We start from the raw sequence: 16,036 nt of genomic DNA on the forward strand, positions 1-16,036 counted from the left end.
GAGTCTCCCTCACTGGAGATATTCCAGAACCATCTGGAGACAATCCTGTTCCATGAGCTTGAGCATGGATGTTGGACCAGGTGACCCCACCAGTGGTCCCTTCCAACCTGAACCATTCTGTGATTCTTTGAATGATGTGTTTTCAGAGCCTCTTGCTAGGGCTATGGTGCTGCATTTCCTGCTTTATTCAGAGATTTTCCTTCCCCTCCCAGCATTTTGTTTAAATGGTAATAGAACGTTGGACCTCCAGAGCTGAGCACCAGGATCTGCCCTTGCTTAAACTGAGCGAGCAGCATCCCTTCCATTTCCTATAACAGCTGAAAATTTGCCATGGATTATCACACCTGATTTGTGCCTTATGAATCCAAAGGCAGAGGAAAGACTGCACAGGCCTGTGTTTTTACCATGGATGGGGTGTGGGGTGGTGGCTGCAGAAGCAGGATGCTTGTCACGGCCGTTGGTAGATCCTGATTCATTTGCGCTGCGCGGAGAGGCGTGTGCAGGACCTGTGGAAATTGCATCCAGCTTCAGGTGTGGCTATTTGTCAAACTTGGTTACTCTGGTTGACTTTGGCTTTAACCTCAGCTCGAATCCTAACTTAGCTGCAGCAATGCTGAGCAGATAGCTGTGTCTGTCTCAGAAGCACACAGGATTTAGTGTCTCTGAACAGAGGCACTGATGTTTGGTGGCTTGTTTGAAAACACACCCTAAGAGGGGTTAGAGGTACAGGAACCCCTGTTCCTGCCACTCTGGGCGCTTTATCAGATGTTTCTCATTCCACAGGGATTAGCCAGGCTCAGCATCCTCCTTGGCTCATCATCATGCCCAGGGAGGATGGGAACTGACTGAAAATAACAGAGTAGTTCAGGGGGCCAAAGGAGGAGGGTGGATTCTGATGGGGAGAGAGCAAAAGCTCGTGAGAATCTCTAAGAGCACAGCAGGTTCTGCTGAGGTTTTTTGGAAGGCCCACTAGTTGTCTGTTTGTGGTTGTAGATACAGGAATAGTTCCTAAACCATCTATCCTGAGGAGATGGAGTCCCCACTCTTCCAGCAGACTGCAACGCTCAGCCAACCCTGTGCTGAGAGCCTTCCTATCCAATTTCTAAAACTCTACCAAAGGATTGTAGATCTCCCTGGAAAACCTGTGGAAAACTGGTCCCGAGTGGTTACAGAGAGGGGCAGGTATCCCTAGTTTCTGTGCTGTGGGGGGCTTTCCCTGGAGTCCTCCTTGTCACCCGCCCCGTGTCTCCTGCCCAACCAGTGCCACCACTTGCCCTCTCACTTACTGAAATAAACCTCCCAATAAACCTCCCAATAAAGCCTCGAGCACCGGCTGTAGCTGCTGAAACTCCGAGATTGGAGTCGATAAAATCAATATTTCTGCAGGTTGATAGAGTTTCTCCTTCCGACGCCAAACTGACAGAGCAGTAAACAAGCCAGCAGAGAAAATAAACCCTCCTGCACCACAGGGAAGGGGTTCAGCACCAGCACCCCCAGCCATCGATACGGAAGGAGGCGTCGGGGCTGCCGGATGCCAACCTCTGTAGGTGGTTTTTCCCTGCTTGCTCTGTGTTTCTGTGGCAGGAGCTGAGCGTGAACCGGTGCCCCAAGACTCCCAGCTCTGCTTCGCAAGCACTTTGAGATGTCTCTCATTTGCAGAGCATATATTTGTTATGTAATAAGCACCAGGAATTAATGATCCACGGCACGGCTGGGGAAACTTGCGCACTAAGCACCCAAGGAAAAAATAACTTTTCTTTTTTTAAAATCACTGATGGAGCCATTAGGACCTGTGTTTTCTTGCGCCGAGACCGCCCCAGCCCCCAGGCACGGCTGAGCCTGAGCAGGGCCGAGTGCCACCATCTCTCTCCCAGCTCTTTCCCTTTGGAGGAGCAATGTTCCTGCCGCTCCCGTTATGAATCATAAGGTTAGCAGCTTTTGACAGATCATAAATCAGTGCTTCGAAGTCGCTAGGACAAATCCCAGGACATTTAATCTTTAATATTAGACGCGTTTGAGGCAGTGAATATTTCATGAAGGTGCTGTTGCATTTTAGCACATCATTAGCCGTCTCTTCCCCCCCCCCCCCCCCCTTTCCTTTTTTTGCTGCCTCTCCTTTTTCAGGCATCCCTTCCTCAAAAATATCAGCAGTTGAATCCCCTTCTCGCTCCCCCCTGACAATAAAGCTCTTTACTGTAATCCCTGTGAGGCATTTTAAGAACTTGCTTAGGATCCCCATGAGCACCAAGGCACCTGCCAGTCTGCATTGCCACCCTGCTGGGGGTACCCCCCTCCCAACACCCTCCCCACATCCCCACCCCTCCTGTGTTTACAACTCATCCTGCTGCACAGCCAGGCACGAAGGGGAGAGGAGGGGAGGGAGGAAAAACATTGGCAGCAGCTTGTAGCAGAAACTCCACGTGCAAATCCAATTAATCTTTTGATTTTGCTGTTTCTTGCTCCGGGTTATGTATTTTTACCAAACACTGAATCAATTTGGGCCAAGCGTGCACGGGTTTCTGGTGTGGGAAATGTCTTCTCTTGCTGTCAAAAGGGTGTAACAGGGTGAGGCAGCACCCAGAGAGTGGAGGGGAGAGCAGGTCTTAGAGCCCTTTTGTTGTGGCATGGGGGCATGGCAGGGGAACTGCCTGTGGAGGACAGAGTTTGGGGGGTTCTGCATCCTCCTGTGGGAGTTTGGGCTGGAGGAGACTCTGCTGCCCCATCCTGTGTGAGGTGCCAGGAGCAGAGGTGGGAAGGGGATGTGACCAGAATGGGTTTGGGGCATCCCTCCTCAGTTCATATGTGGATTGGACACTGGTTCTGCTCAAGCAAGGTCAAATCCCTGCTGAGGAGTGAGCCCCTGGCTCCTGAGCAGCCTCTCTACCAGACCTGTGGGTAGATCTCAGGCCAGGGGCTGGATCCACGTGGGTACATCTCTGTGGGGAATATTTCTTGGAGGCCGTTGAACAGAGGTTTGCTCAGCCTGGAGAGCTGCAGGGCTGCACAGGAACACTAGGTAGGGACAGTCCTTTTGCATCATGAAACCTCATTCCCAGCTATTGTGGGTGCTGCATCATGTAATCCATCCCAGAATAACTACAGGTTTCTTGCAGCTTTCCACATCTCCTCATCTCCTCCTTCACGGCTCCCAGAGGTTTCTGAGGTCCAAAGTGCTCCAGATCCATAGCAGGGAGCAGGAGTGGCTGTGAACACGCAGAGATGGGCAGCAGGGGAGGAGGGTCCAACTCTGCAGTCACTGATGTGCCTCTGGACCAGAAAGGTCTCATCCTTCCCTCTTCTCTTTTAGGAGAGTGCAGCTGCCACGAAGGGTACGCCCCAGACCCCGTCCACCGGCACTTGTGTGTGCGCAGTGACTGGGGACACAGCGAAGGGTGAGTGGGGACAGGAGGGTGGGTTTGCTCTGTCCTGGCTCTCCCACAGTGGTGAGGAGCCTGGTTCTCTTCCCCTCGGGTGATCACTGGCCCCAGAGACCTGGGACCAGGCTGTGCTGCTTTTCCTGCTGAGTGATGTGCTCAGCTGCTCTCTCCATCCCTCCTCCCAGGCCGTGGCCCTACACAACGCTGGAGCGGGGATATGACTTGGTCACAGGAGAGCAGGCGCCAGAGAAGATACTCAGGTGAGTCAGAGGAGGGTTCATGTTGGACATTTGGGTGGGGAGAGCCATGAAGATATGCCAGCAGATGCAACCTCTTGGTCACTCCCAGCTCTTTCTTGTGCTGGCAGGGGCACACGAGTGTCATTTGCCTGTCACAGACCTGAAAGATTTATCCAGGCAGAGAAGGGTTCTTCTCTTGTCCCCTCAGCAAACACAAGGCCAATGTGCACAGAGAGTCCCTGTGGGCTGAAAAGAAGAGCTTGACCATCCCCTTCTGTTGCATCTCATAGAATCACAGAATATCTTGAGTTGGAAGGGAGCCACAAGGATCATCGAAGCCCAACTCCCAATTTGGCACAGGGAGGGGAATGCCATTATTCCTCTCCCATTTGGCTTTCAGGACAAGCCCAAATTACTAACTTATCTCTCGTGGTGCCACTACTGCTCTGACTTCAAGGTGGGCAGGTGCAGTGGAGAGCCACCATTCCCTGAGGACACTCTGTTCCTTTGTGACACATTTGCCCTTATTCCAGGTCTACCTATAGTTTGGGTCAAGGGCTGTGGCTTCCAGTCAGTAAGAGCTTCGTAGTGCCCCCTGTGGAGCTTTCCATCAATCCTCTTGCCAGCTGCAAGACAGATGTTCTGGTGACGGAAGATCCAGCAGATGTCAGGTAGGAAGCAGATTTCTCGTTTTCTTCATGCTTGAGTGACTACACCGCTCTTTAAATTGTTATTGAGGATGCAGTAATTTCTATGATGATAGGTTTGATTAATTTTCTTCCAGTAAGAAATGTGATGTGATGGCCCTCCAGGCTCTTTGGTCTGATGGGTCTAGGCCAGGCCTGAGTGTGTAACTCTGAAGTCTGCCAGTACAGACAGGTGAATTGGTAGGAGAAGGCAATTTTAAAGTGACTTAAATGTAATGTTAGATTGCAGTGCTTAAATGGATGCATTTACCAGGATGGAGGTGCTGTCATCTTTCTGAAACTCACGCATACATCACAACCACCTGGCCCTTGATAGCTGCTGGGATGCTCATGAGGGGTGAAAGGCTCTGTTACTCATCCAATTACTATACAATTAGAGGGTTTTTTACTTCCTGGAGTTCAGTAAATGCCTGGATATTTTTCTGGCTCCCCCGTTTTGGCCAGTTTGTATTTTAACCAAATTTTCTTGGACTTGGGATAGTCTGGTTCTGAAGAGGGACCTAAGAGGGCATTGCAGGAGGAGAGTTGCCCTGGTGGAGGGAGAGGCTTTTGCTGGGAGACTGGGCTGAGCGTGGGCAAAGGAGGTCCCTGGAGAAGGAGCTAGGCACATCAGTTGCATTCTGTGCCCCAGCTGGAAAGAGGGGCCTTGGAGAAGAGGTGGTGATCACCTTGCTGGTCATTGTCCTCCTTGGTCTGATTTACAAGGGCTTAACTGTCAACTATAAGTGTTTAATTCTGAAGGTATTTAGCGTGTATTCCCCTCTATCCCATTAAATTAAGATTGAGCATGTGAATGTTGAGTGCCAGGGAGACTCCATGACCCCTCCCTCCCTTCCTCCCTCTCTTCCTTCCTTCTTGCTGCTTTCTCCAGTTGACTCCAGACATAATTTCCTGACTTGAGAATTCTTGCCTGTGTTGTGAATCGTCTTCCCGGGTACCAGCAGGATCCTTGTGTCCCCCAGCCCCTTCTGTCTTGTCTTTTCCCAGAGTGATGGGGTGGTGGATTTCCATTCTTCTGTACCATCATCTTGGCAGGGCTGTGGTTAAAGCAAGTGCCTACAAAAGCTATGGCAGAGCCAAGACTGTCATCCAAGAGGTCCTTGCTTCCAAGAGTGTGTTTTTGTTGCTAATCAGTGCTTGTTCCCTCTCCTTCAAAAAGAGATTGATGGTACAGATCTATCACAATTTGGCTCTCTTAGGAGTGTTGTTTTTCTTGTCTGCAACAACTTCTGCTTTTCATTTGAGAAGGAGAAGGGTTGCCTTGGTTTATGTTAACATTTTCCAAGCCAAAATGCCAGGAGAACATTATTTCTTTCTTACCTCTTCACATCTTCATTAAAAGGACCTCAGTGAAGGTAGAGGCTCAGAAGCTTGTTTTCTGCTCCAGTGCAGTAATTGTCTCTGGGCACTGATCCTCGTGGAAAAGTCTCTGAAGGATGGATGAATGCCAGGCAGGAGGAGGGGAGGTTCTGCCATTGAGGTTGTTGCCTTCTCCCCTCATAAAAGGAACCTGAACTGAGAATTCCAGGTATAAATATTGGAGTGACTCAGGTAGAATTAAGGGGAGGCGAGTTCATGGCACTTGTATCTTACACACAGGAGTTGCTAAATTATTAAAACTTTAATAAACGTAATAATAAATATTTGATGTTGAATTATGGAAGGTTTCACAGATACAGTGAGAAGCGAAAAGTGATCTAATATTTCTGCAGTAGAACTTAAACATTTCTCAAAGGAGAAGCTGCAAGCTTGGGGTCCTGAGCACCCCGGGGTGGGTGGAAACCAAGGTGATACCTCCTGAGTGGAGTGGGATGGTGCAAAGGAGCTAATGCTGGGGCTGTTCAGATCCACTGCAGGTGGTGAGCAGGGTCAGTGTTGTGTTTGGTGCTCATGGGCACCACGATAGCCTGTCTCTGAGAACTTCCTCTGAGGTTCTTGGGTGCTTTCACGCAATGAGAAAGGTACTTTTAGAGCTGCTTATCTTGCAGCCACTTTGCTTTGTCATTTGTGGAATGACACAAGTGTTGGCAACTTCTCAAGGGAGCGGTAATGCAGCAGTTTTGGTGGTTCAGATGTTCAGGTGATGACCCATCATGTCAGACCAACCATCAGAGGTGAACACATGCTGTCCATGGTGTAGGTGTTCAAACACAGCCACCCCTCTGCATGGAGGGGACCTGTTCCCTGGCTGTGGGACTGTGGTAGTGCTGCTGACCCTCCATGCTGGGAGCTCCTGTAGGTGTATCAGAGAATCATCAAGGTTGGAAAAGACCTCCAAGATCAAGTCCAAGCTTTGCCCAAACACCACCTTGGCAACTAAACCATGGCACTGAGTGCCACGTCCTGTCATTTTTTGAACACTTCCAGGGATGGAGACTCCACCACCTCTGTGGGCAGCCTGTTCCAACGTTTAATCACCCTTTCAGTGAAGAAATTCTTCCTGAATTTCCTGAACCTGCAGTGCTTGGGCTTTAATACAGTCACGTCTCCATGCCGTGGGGCAGAACCTGGGCTGTGTTACACCAGCTGCAACATGGCCGTGTCTCAGCACCCAGAGTGCCCTGTTTGCTGTCCTGTAATGTGGTGATGGTGGCTCAGTCCTGTGTCTCTTCTGTGTCTTTAATAAGGAGCGTGCTGCATTCCTCCAGACCTTTCATTAGTCTGACACCTTTGGCTCCCGGGTCGCTTGTCTTGAAGAGTTTAATGGAAGGAAATTGCAGAAAGCCTGACTCGGAGAAAACAAGTGATGAAGTCTTTACAACTCAGAGGGCTAAAGGTTCAAACGTGGCCCTGTGTTTTTATGAAGATGCTGGAGACTGCAGAGGGACAGATGGGGCTTGGCCTTTCAGCAGCTCTCTGGGGAAATGCTGACTCTGGTGCTGTTCTCTGTGTGTTTCACTGCTCTGTGCTTCGGTGGATGGGGATGAGGGGCCCAATCCTCCTTCCACTGCTGCAGCCAAGACATTAAATACATTTCCTACAAACAGGAGGCAAGGGGCTTCATGCTCCCACATGTCCTGAGGGTTGAGAGGGACAGGACTTTGCGTGCAGAACTCGGCGCTGGAGTTTTTAGGGCTGTGCGTCATAAATTAAGCAGAGTGCTTAGAGTTAAGGAAACTTGCATATATAATTTATCAGTGACCATGTTGAATGTCCCCTCCTCAACCCAGAGTCTGATCCTCCGCAGGACAGTCACACTGGTCACACGTCTGGGATCGTGGCAGCCACACTAACAGTGACGTCTTTGTTCAGATGGGGCTGGCCAGCAGTGTTGCAGGGCTTCCCCCGTGCTGGACAGCCTCTGCCTTGGGCTGGAGACCAGCTCCCAGGATGGGCAGACTGTCCCTGTGGCACATGCCCTGTCAGGACAATAAATACCTCCTGGTCCTACCTTGCCTCACTTGTTTTCAAGACTCCTCTTTGTTTTCCTCTCTCCATTGCTCCCATCCCTCTCTCTTATTTATATTTCTCCCATAACCTGGTGGTAGACATAGAAGTTTCTCTACTTTTTTAATCAAATTACTATTAGGAATTTAATCTTTCTGCTAGCCTTCCTTAAACACCTTGCCATCTCTGTTTGGCCCTTCAGAAGGTACAGCTTGTCCTAGGGGGCCAGGAATTGATCTAATTGTGGCAGCTACTGGGAGGACCCACAGCCCCAGCACCAAGAATCCCTGCAGGGGACAATAAAAACATCCCTGCAGGGGATAATAAAAGCATCCCTTGGGGCACAGCTGGCTGTGGGGGACCAAGAGGAGGGCAAACCTGGAGGGGCAGAGCACAGCACGGGCAAACACCCGGTGGTCCTGGTTCACTGTGCCACCCGCTCTGCAGAAAAGTTGGTAATTTCTGGTGAGCAGCTATAAATCAGAGGCACGAACCTCAGCTGCTGCCTGACATGACATATAGTTCTATCGTTATGGCAACCATAGAAACAAATAAAAGCCTTGCCTTCACTTGACAAGCCTTTGAGATGTCCTGATGGAGAGACAAGTGTTCAGCGGCAGAATGAATTCGCTTGAACTCGGTGTCGATTCATCTTCGTTTTGCTCCCAAGTGAACCCCTTTGCTCTCTGAATTCTTTGCCAAAGTACAATCAACTGGATTTTTTATTTCTAGGGTTTTTTTTTTTTTGTTTGTTATTTTATTTTCAATTCTCTTGGAGGCAGAGTGCTCTGCTCCCCAACTCTGTGCCTGCAGAAGTCCCGTTACTCCCTGCCTGTGGCATTTGCTGGCTCAGCTCTGCTGTGCCCTTTGTGACACCACTGCTGCCCCAGCCCTACAGGGGTTTTGTGGTGATATTTTGCAGGGGTTTTGCAGTGATTTTGGGCACTTATGATTTTACAAGTCTGTGGTGAGCACTGTGGTGTGAGGCTCCCTGAGCGGAGGAGGATGAAAAATGAACTGGATGAGAAAGGCAAAGGGAATCTGGGCCAGGAGAGAGGAAACAGCCTTACTGTGGCCACACTGTCTCAGCAGCAAAGCTCATCTGCTTGTGTCTTATCTGCAGGGGCACAGGGCAATGGGTGCAGCTGCAGGTGAGCATCCCTGAAGGTCTGGAGATGGGCTGGGCTGGTCCCTGTGGGATATGCCAGTGGGGTACAGCATGCAGGCAGAAGGCACCCTGCCTGCTCTTCCTGACATTTGTACAGGAAATGCCTTGGGAACTTGGTATTTTTTTCCCCTGCTTTTTTTTCTCCTGGAAAGGAGCAGTTTGTGATTTCTGGATGCTCAATGCTGCAGGGACCTTCAGCCAGGAGTTTTGGGGGAGAGGAGAAGCCCCTTTTTCACGCTGCTCCTCAGCAGGGACCTGCTCTGTTGGTGCCAATAAAGAGGTGAGAGCAACTGGCAGTCAATGCCTGTGATGAATGGACAGCTTTGCATGATGGAGCAAATTGATCATTGCATCACCAGGCACAACTTACTCATTTCTGCAGAGAGAGGGCAATTCATTACTGTGCACATCACAGACACGCCGTCATCCTCACAGATAACATCCCTGTGCTCTGGCCTGGGCTTCTTATCACCCCAAGAGGCTGTCATCTCTCAAAAAGTGGTGGAGAAGCAGCTTGCATTGCTTAACACCGGGATGGAGGCAGCCTTTGGCCTCATCCTCTGGAGAGAAGGGACAGACACTTTACAGAGAGGCAGCCACCAGCCCCTGCCCTGCAGCTGTCAACTTGGCTTCGTCCTGGCTGCTTACCACGATTTTTCCTCCTCCCTGCCTCCCACTGTGATTTATGAGAGCAGGTTAGAAGAGTCAGGTACGTCTCACTTTGCTGCGGGGTGACTAAATGGAGACGTAACCTTGCGGCAGCCACAGAAGGGTGTGAGCAGCAAAATGAGAGAGGGATTAGGGGAGTGGTGCAGTGGAGAAAGAGGGGAAGAAACTGGAGCTGAAGTCACCCAGGAAGTATCTGGGGCAGGTCAGAATTGAAATGTGGATCACCCAGCACCTCTGTGAAGGTGCAAGGAACTCACTGCCCTCAACCTGTCTCTTCCTTGTCCGTCACCAGCCATGGCATCTTTCATGCCCAGAATCCAAGGGACATTTCAGCCCTCCCTCTTCCTGGGCTTTTAATAACTCCTGCTGCAGTAATGCTGAGCTTCACTCTCTGCGCTCTTTTATGTGAACCCACTGCGTTTTTGAGGTCTTAATGCTGAGCTGTAAAACTGCATAGAACATGATCCCTCTTAGGGACAGGGGATGTAAATTTGGACCTGGCTTGTAGGCAAATCCATCGTAGGGAGCACCAGCAACAGCTACAAGTTTGGCAGCTGAGCAATTGCTGTTCCTCTTGTCTGTGGTGCTGCAGAGCCCAGGAGGGAAAAACAACCCATCGAGTGAACAGATTTTGTTTATATGTTTATTGAGACAATTAAAAATACCCAGCACTCGCCAAATATGCAAGCGCTGTCTCACTCCCAGAATGATTCCCTTTGATGTATCTGGGATCTCCCATCACAGAGTAGGGTTTGGCACTGGACTGTGTAGCTGTCCTGTACACCAGATCTGCTGCAGTAGCTTTGTGTCCATCCATCCACTTGCCTGGAGCAGGGTCTGTGGTGGAGCAGGATCCTGCCAGTGCTGAGAGAAACAGTGAGTGCCGAGGGTTTAGAGGGGGAGGCAGGGCTCTAACACACTGTGCTGATGTGCATGCTTAGCAGAAAGGGTGATGTGAGGTGACGAGATCAGGCCTTGGGGTCCTTCCCTGAAAGGTGTTCTCCTGTCCCTGTTTGATGGTGTTATTTGTTTTTATGTCGCTGCCTTTGCTTTCTGTTAAACATCGGCTGGAGTGTGCTTTGTAGCTGCCTGTTCAAAGCACAGCCCCTTGACCCCTCTGTTTATACAGCCTCTCTCTAGTGTTTTTCCTGAATTACAATTTCCCCCCCCCCCATTTGTGTTTTATTACATTTGCCTTTGTGTGCATCTCCTCCCTGGGAAGGGGACTAGAAGGATTGCAGGAAGAAGGATGAGGCAGTTCATCCCCTGGCCCAGACACGGTGCTGGGATGATGGGGATCTGTGCCATGAGGCTCCAGGCTTGAAGCAGGAGAGTGACAGCAGAGGAACGAGGACAGTGGCAGCAGCAGGAGGGACAGGATTTCCTGGGCACTTGGGGAGGATACTCAGAGTCCCTGCCCTCTTTCCCAGGGCTGACCTCAGCAACTTGTCCTTAAGACTCTGAGGTGCTTCAGGGCAGGATGGGATGATGGCCTCAGTCCCATCTGGATGCACAGCTGCCCAGCTGTGAGGATGCAGCCCCAGGTGGGGCAGTGACATTGGGAAGTGCCTTTTCTTCAGCTATTTCTTAACAGAACTGAGTGGAAAGAACTGGCACCTCCACCAACCAGTTCTGATGAGATTTCAGTTGCCTAAAACTTGGCCGATGTGGATGGGATCTACTCCTCCTTTCCTGCTTTTATCTCCTGTAACTGCTGTTGGATCACTTCAGCCGAAGGACAAAACTAATAAAATTCAGTGGAGCCGAAATGTTCCTGGGATTGTGCCAGGGACCTGTGACAGGCTCCACAGCCGGGGAGGAGAAGCCATCTCGGTGGAGACGACAGGAATGGAGATGGACACAAACAGCAGAGTTTTGTCCTTTTCCTTTAAGGGCACCACGAGAAGACACTGTCCCTTGCAGGCTTGGAAAGGGCTCTTGGAAAAGACATCTCACTGGGAGCTCAGGGAGTTACAGACTCCCCTTTTCCTGGTAAAACCAGGATGTGCTGCACCGCAGAAGACAGACCTCTAGGTTTATTTTTATGGGGGTTTTTTCATTGCTAAAGGGAAGAGGGGATGCACATGTTGCTGCAGAGGAACATTGTTTTCGCTGTGGAAGGACAAGAGATGGCAGCTTGGTGCAAATCAGACAAAACTGAGGGGCAGAGCTCCCGTTCAGCTTTCACCCAGGGCAGGCAGTGCCCTGTGGCACCACAGCTGCCAGAGCTGGCAGTGTGGGCAGCTGGGGCTGGGCACGGGGGCAGCCACAGGGGCACAGCCAGTGAAACAGGACGGCTGTGCTCAATGAAGACAAGTGAAGTTAATTAGTTTCAGCTCCTGCTCCTCCAGGGTGATGTTTCCATCAGCTCCAGTGGACTCGGTACAGTGCCCTACTGCCATGGTTGCTGCCTCTGAGGGATTTGCTCTGCTCTGGGATGTCACCCCAGCTCTTGGGGTGATTTATTAGGAAAAAGTGCCCTTTGTGCTCTTGGTGCAGCACTTTCCAAGCAGCTTGTGCCATGCTGGTCCTTCTCATTCCACGCTGTTTCCAGATGCAGGAGGGATGCTCTACAGGCTCCCCCTGGCCTGCTCACCTCTAGGCAGGGGAGCAAAAGCAGCTCAAAATGAGGTTAGAAGCACCAAAAACCTCATTGCATGGTTTACAGACCGTGTCAGCGTTGCACAGAGCAGGGACAGTGTGTCCTGCCTGGCCTTGCCCACTGGCACAGAAAACCTTTCTGTGCTTTGTCCAGGCTGGATCAGACTGAAAATCGCCGTCCTTTGCCTCTGCTCTGCCCAGGTTTTGTATTGTTGCCCCTTTTGGTCTGTGTATTTGCTCCTTAGTGTCTCCTTTTCTGGTTTATATGTTTGAAATACTTGTCAGGGCTTTTTCTGGTCTCCCCAAAGCGGGTTGCTGGCTACAGAGCCAAAATCAAAATCTTCCTTGACTTTTTCCTGCTTCACATTTGTGAATCCTAGCAATACAGGGGGTGATGATGCTTTCCTGGGCACTGTACTGGAGTGTGTTGAGCAGAATATTGTTTTCAGGAACTAAATCAAAGAGCAGTGCAAAGCTGGAGAGGTTTGGAAGGCGGGCTGGGGAGCGAGCAGGGGGAAAATATCATCAAGAAAATTAGGTGAAGCCTTGCTAAAAAATAATCCCATCTTGGGAATTGCCCTGCTTTCACTGCCTGAAGAATTACTGTGCCATAATCAATTCAGCCCTAGACGTTTCCTGCGGTGTTTTTGATATTATGAGATGCTACTGACTGCTACCAAGTGCTTTTTATCATGAGGCAGATGGGTGCAGTTGGGGATCCACTGCCACACTGTGCCACAGGCTGTGCCCTGCTCGGGGCAGGACTCTGGCAGTGGTGACCTGAGTGGAGGCAGGAATGGCAGTGCTGGGAAAGAGGGATGGGGGTGTTGATGGACCACCCAGTCTGTGTATAATCCATCCAGTGCCTGTTTCACCTCCTCCAGAGGATATGAAAGGGTCTGGTGTGGAGCAGCTCTGGAGGGGAGGCACATGGAGGGACAAAGAGCCCCCAGTTGTACTGGGGCACGTTCAGGTCTGCTGGCACTGCAGCTGGATGGGTTTTGGGGGAGAACCTACTGATGCCTCCTGCAAACAGGTCTGAGCATTGCAGAGTTGGTCCTGGGTGCCACACAGCCAGAGAGCTCCCTGTTCCTTTGTTTTATGTGTAAGGCAGAGCTGTCCCAGGCTGGGACAGTGTCCCCCAGTGCTGCTCTTCCTCTTGGCCAGTGGCTCTGCTGGTGGCTGTGCCCCTGTCACTGCCTTGCCACATCTCTCCCAGCGCTGCTGTGCCCCAGGGCTCTCTCCCAGCTGCACTGAACCCGGCAGCACACAATTAAACCCCAGCTAATACTTCCCTGCTACTGTGGAGGGCTTAAAGTGACACAAATGAAGCAGCTGAGCATTAAGGCAGGATGCTGTGTAAATATGCACTGAGCTTTCGCAGTGAGAAGTCTCTTTATTCAGTTCAGTCCACATTTCCTTTCTTTTATTTATTTTTTTTTTAAATCAGTGTGTACCAAACACAGATGGACCAGAGCTGGAGATGTTGGCTCTGGACTGTAGGTGCCCTGGATTTGGACCCAGGTTGGGGCCATAGCTAAGTAGTTTATAAAGGGTTAGTAATAAAGCTGTGGTTCTGCATCTCCCTGAGGGAAGGGGGAGCTGGGGGAGGCAGGGAATGGCACTCTGTTTATTTAGGCCAAGGAGTCAGCACTAAGTGTGTTAGGAGACCTGGCTGCTCCTCTCCCTTACAGAAATTTCTCAAGGACTTAGGGTGGGAGTGGATCATCCCGGCCTGATGTGACTCTAGGCAAATCCAAACCTACCCTTCCCACCCTCTCTGGGTGATGGGAGCTGCATCCAGGAAAAGGAGCACCCCTGGGTTTGTGTTACTCTGACCTCGGTACCATGTGGGGTAAAATGGGTTTCTGGAATGTGAAAGCCATAATTTGTGCCTGAACACAGCTGATAGGTGGTACTGGTAGAGGAGGAGGAGAGTGGAGATCGATGCCATTGAGCTGAAGGGCTTTTCATGGAATCTCACTGGGAGCTTGAGGACAGTTATGGACTCCCTTTTTCCTGGTAAAACCAGGATATGCTGTGTCACAGGCAATTCATTATTAGCAGAAACCTCCTCTTTTCACAGAATCATAGAATACCAGGTTGGAAGGGGACCCCAAGGAGTTATTGAAGCCTGCTTTATGGGAAAGGAGCTTTTGGTATGGAAACCTTAACTGCAGTAAAAATAGTGTCTGGCTTGCTTATAAAACACAGGTGGGCAGCAGATGGGCTTGGATGCAGCAGGGGGGGCTGGGTGGGGGGCACTGCCTGTATTTGGGGAGCAACCATGCTAATCTGCTGCTTTCCTGGGTGGAAAAGAAACCAGAGAAATTCATGCCGTGCCCTCACCTGGCCTTGGAAAGGGGCTAAGAAATGGGCGAGGTCGAATGGAAATCTGGTGAGTGGTGCAGGGAGAAACCCCGATTGTTTTGTGCTTTTTGAATTCATCAGCTTGGGCTTTACAGGGAACATGAAGAGATTTCCTGATAAACATCTGGCTCCACAGTATTTTGGCAGCCTGCTCGGAAAGCCCCGTGTGTACTCAGGTTACAGGCAGATGAGGGGAGGCAGCAGCAGCTCTTTGCTGCAGGGATGGTGATCCCGACCCCACCACTGCTTCCAGCGTGGATGAGGGGCTGTTCCTCTGGAGTCTGGATGTTGTCCTCCTTCTGTCCCTGTCTCTTGGTGCCATTCCAGCTGTGCAGCCCTGGGTGACAGAGCATGCAGAGTGTAGAGTGCATCTCCACATGCTCCAACTACCTGCCCTACACACACACCTTTCCCTGCATCACCCAGTCAGGCAGAGGCAGACTGTTCCCAGAATAGCCCAAAATAAGCTCATTTCTGGGCAGGGTGTGGGTTTGGCTGTTCAAAGCCTGACTGGAGTAGCTGCAGCAGGGAGCTGGAGTGAAGTCCCTGAGCTCTGGCCTCTCTGCAGCAGTGTGGTCTGTGTCAGCACGTCAACTGCTAGAACAGGTTTTCTGAGCTTTGCAAAGTTCATCCAGTCTGTCCTGGCTTTCCTGGTGGGAGCGGGGCTGGGGGAGGTTTGGGCTGGGAAGGCTGGGGCAGGTCAGAGAGAGCTGAGCTGGCTTGCAGGGCCAGCACAGTGTCTGTGTGCAGCACCGATCGTGTTGGTCTCAGGGTCAGGGTCTCACTCATGCAGGCACCTCCTCAGAGCAAAGCTACAGAAATAAACCCAGCACCGAGTGCTGGGCGACCTTTTTCAGAAATCCAGGGCTCTGCTCAGACTTGGTGCCGCAGAGTCCTGGCAAACTCAGTCCCCTGAGGCCAATGAGGTCTGGGATGATGTGGCTGCAGAAGGCAGAGTTGGACATGCTTATGTATGGGCTCTGCTACATGAACAGCCTCCATGGCTCAGGTGGAACAGTGGCTGTGTGTGCTCATCCTTGCTTTGGGGGCTGGAGCAGGGGTGTATGTGGCATCTTTTACCAGCACATATGTGCATGCAGCTCTCACTCAGGGAAGTACAGCTCCCTGCCCACCCAGGGGGATGGCACTGATGGGGCAGCCAGGACATCAGTCACAGGCATGTAAACCTGCGGGGTGGTGCTGCCTTGGTCTGTCTCAGTTCTGCTGTCATAAACTCTTCTTTTCATAGGATTCCCTCTGGCTTGACTAAGACACTGTTTTGCAAGGCTTGGGCATTGGGGGTGGCACCAGGCATGGTCCCACATTGCTCTTCCTCTCTGAACTGGGCACTGGGAGTGTGAATGAGAAGAGCAGCAGAAGGTGGCTCTGACATATGCAGGCTTTGCTGCCAAACTCCTCCATCCTCTAACGGGAGCACTAGTGTGAAAATCAAAGAGGGTCAGTCCCCAAAGGGCTTGAGAAACAGTACTGAAAGCTCCCTGGTGCATCTTTCTGCAC

At 51.0% G+C, this 16,036-nt stretch overlaps 1 protein-coding gene across 3 annotated transcripts in view; it reads left to right on the forward strand.

The window, feature by feature from the left end:
* The window catches only part of ASTN2 (astrotactin 2), a 326,379-nt gene that overhangs the window by 141,824 nt on the left and 168,519 nt on the right, over positions 1 to 16,036 (forward strand). For all 3 annotated transcript variants that reach the window (XM_027650010.1, XM_027650009.1, XM_027650011.1), the window contains exons 8-10: positions 3,308 to 3,392; positions 3,563 to 3,637; positions 4,150 to 4,287. In XM_027650010.1, coding sequence (XP_027505811.1) covers positions 3,308 to 3,392; positions 3,563 to 3,637; positions 4,150 to 4,287 — 298 coding nt within the window. The remainder of the gene's footprint in view (positions 1 to 3,307; positions 3,393 to 3,562; positions 3,638 to 4,149; positions 4,288 to 16,036) is intronic.

Source organism: Corapipo altera, unplaced genomic scaffold (assembly GCF_003945725.1).
Source record: "Corapipo altera isolate COAL_440 unplaced genomic scaffold, ASM394572v1 268, whole genome shotgun sequence".
NCBI classification, from domain to species: domain Eukaryota; kingdom Metazoa; phylum Chordata; class Aves; order Passeriformes; family Pipridae; genus Corapipo; species Corapipo altera.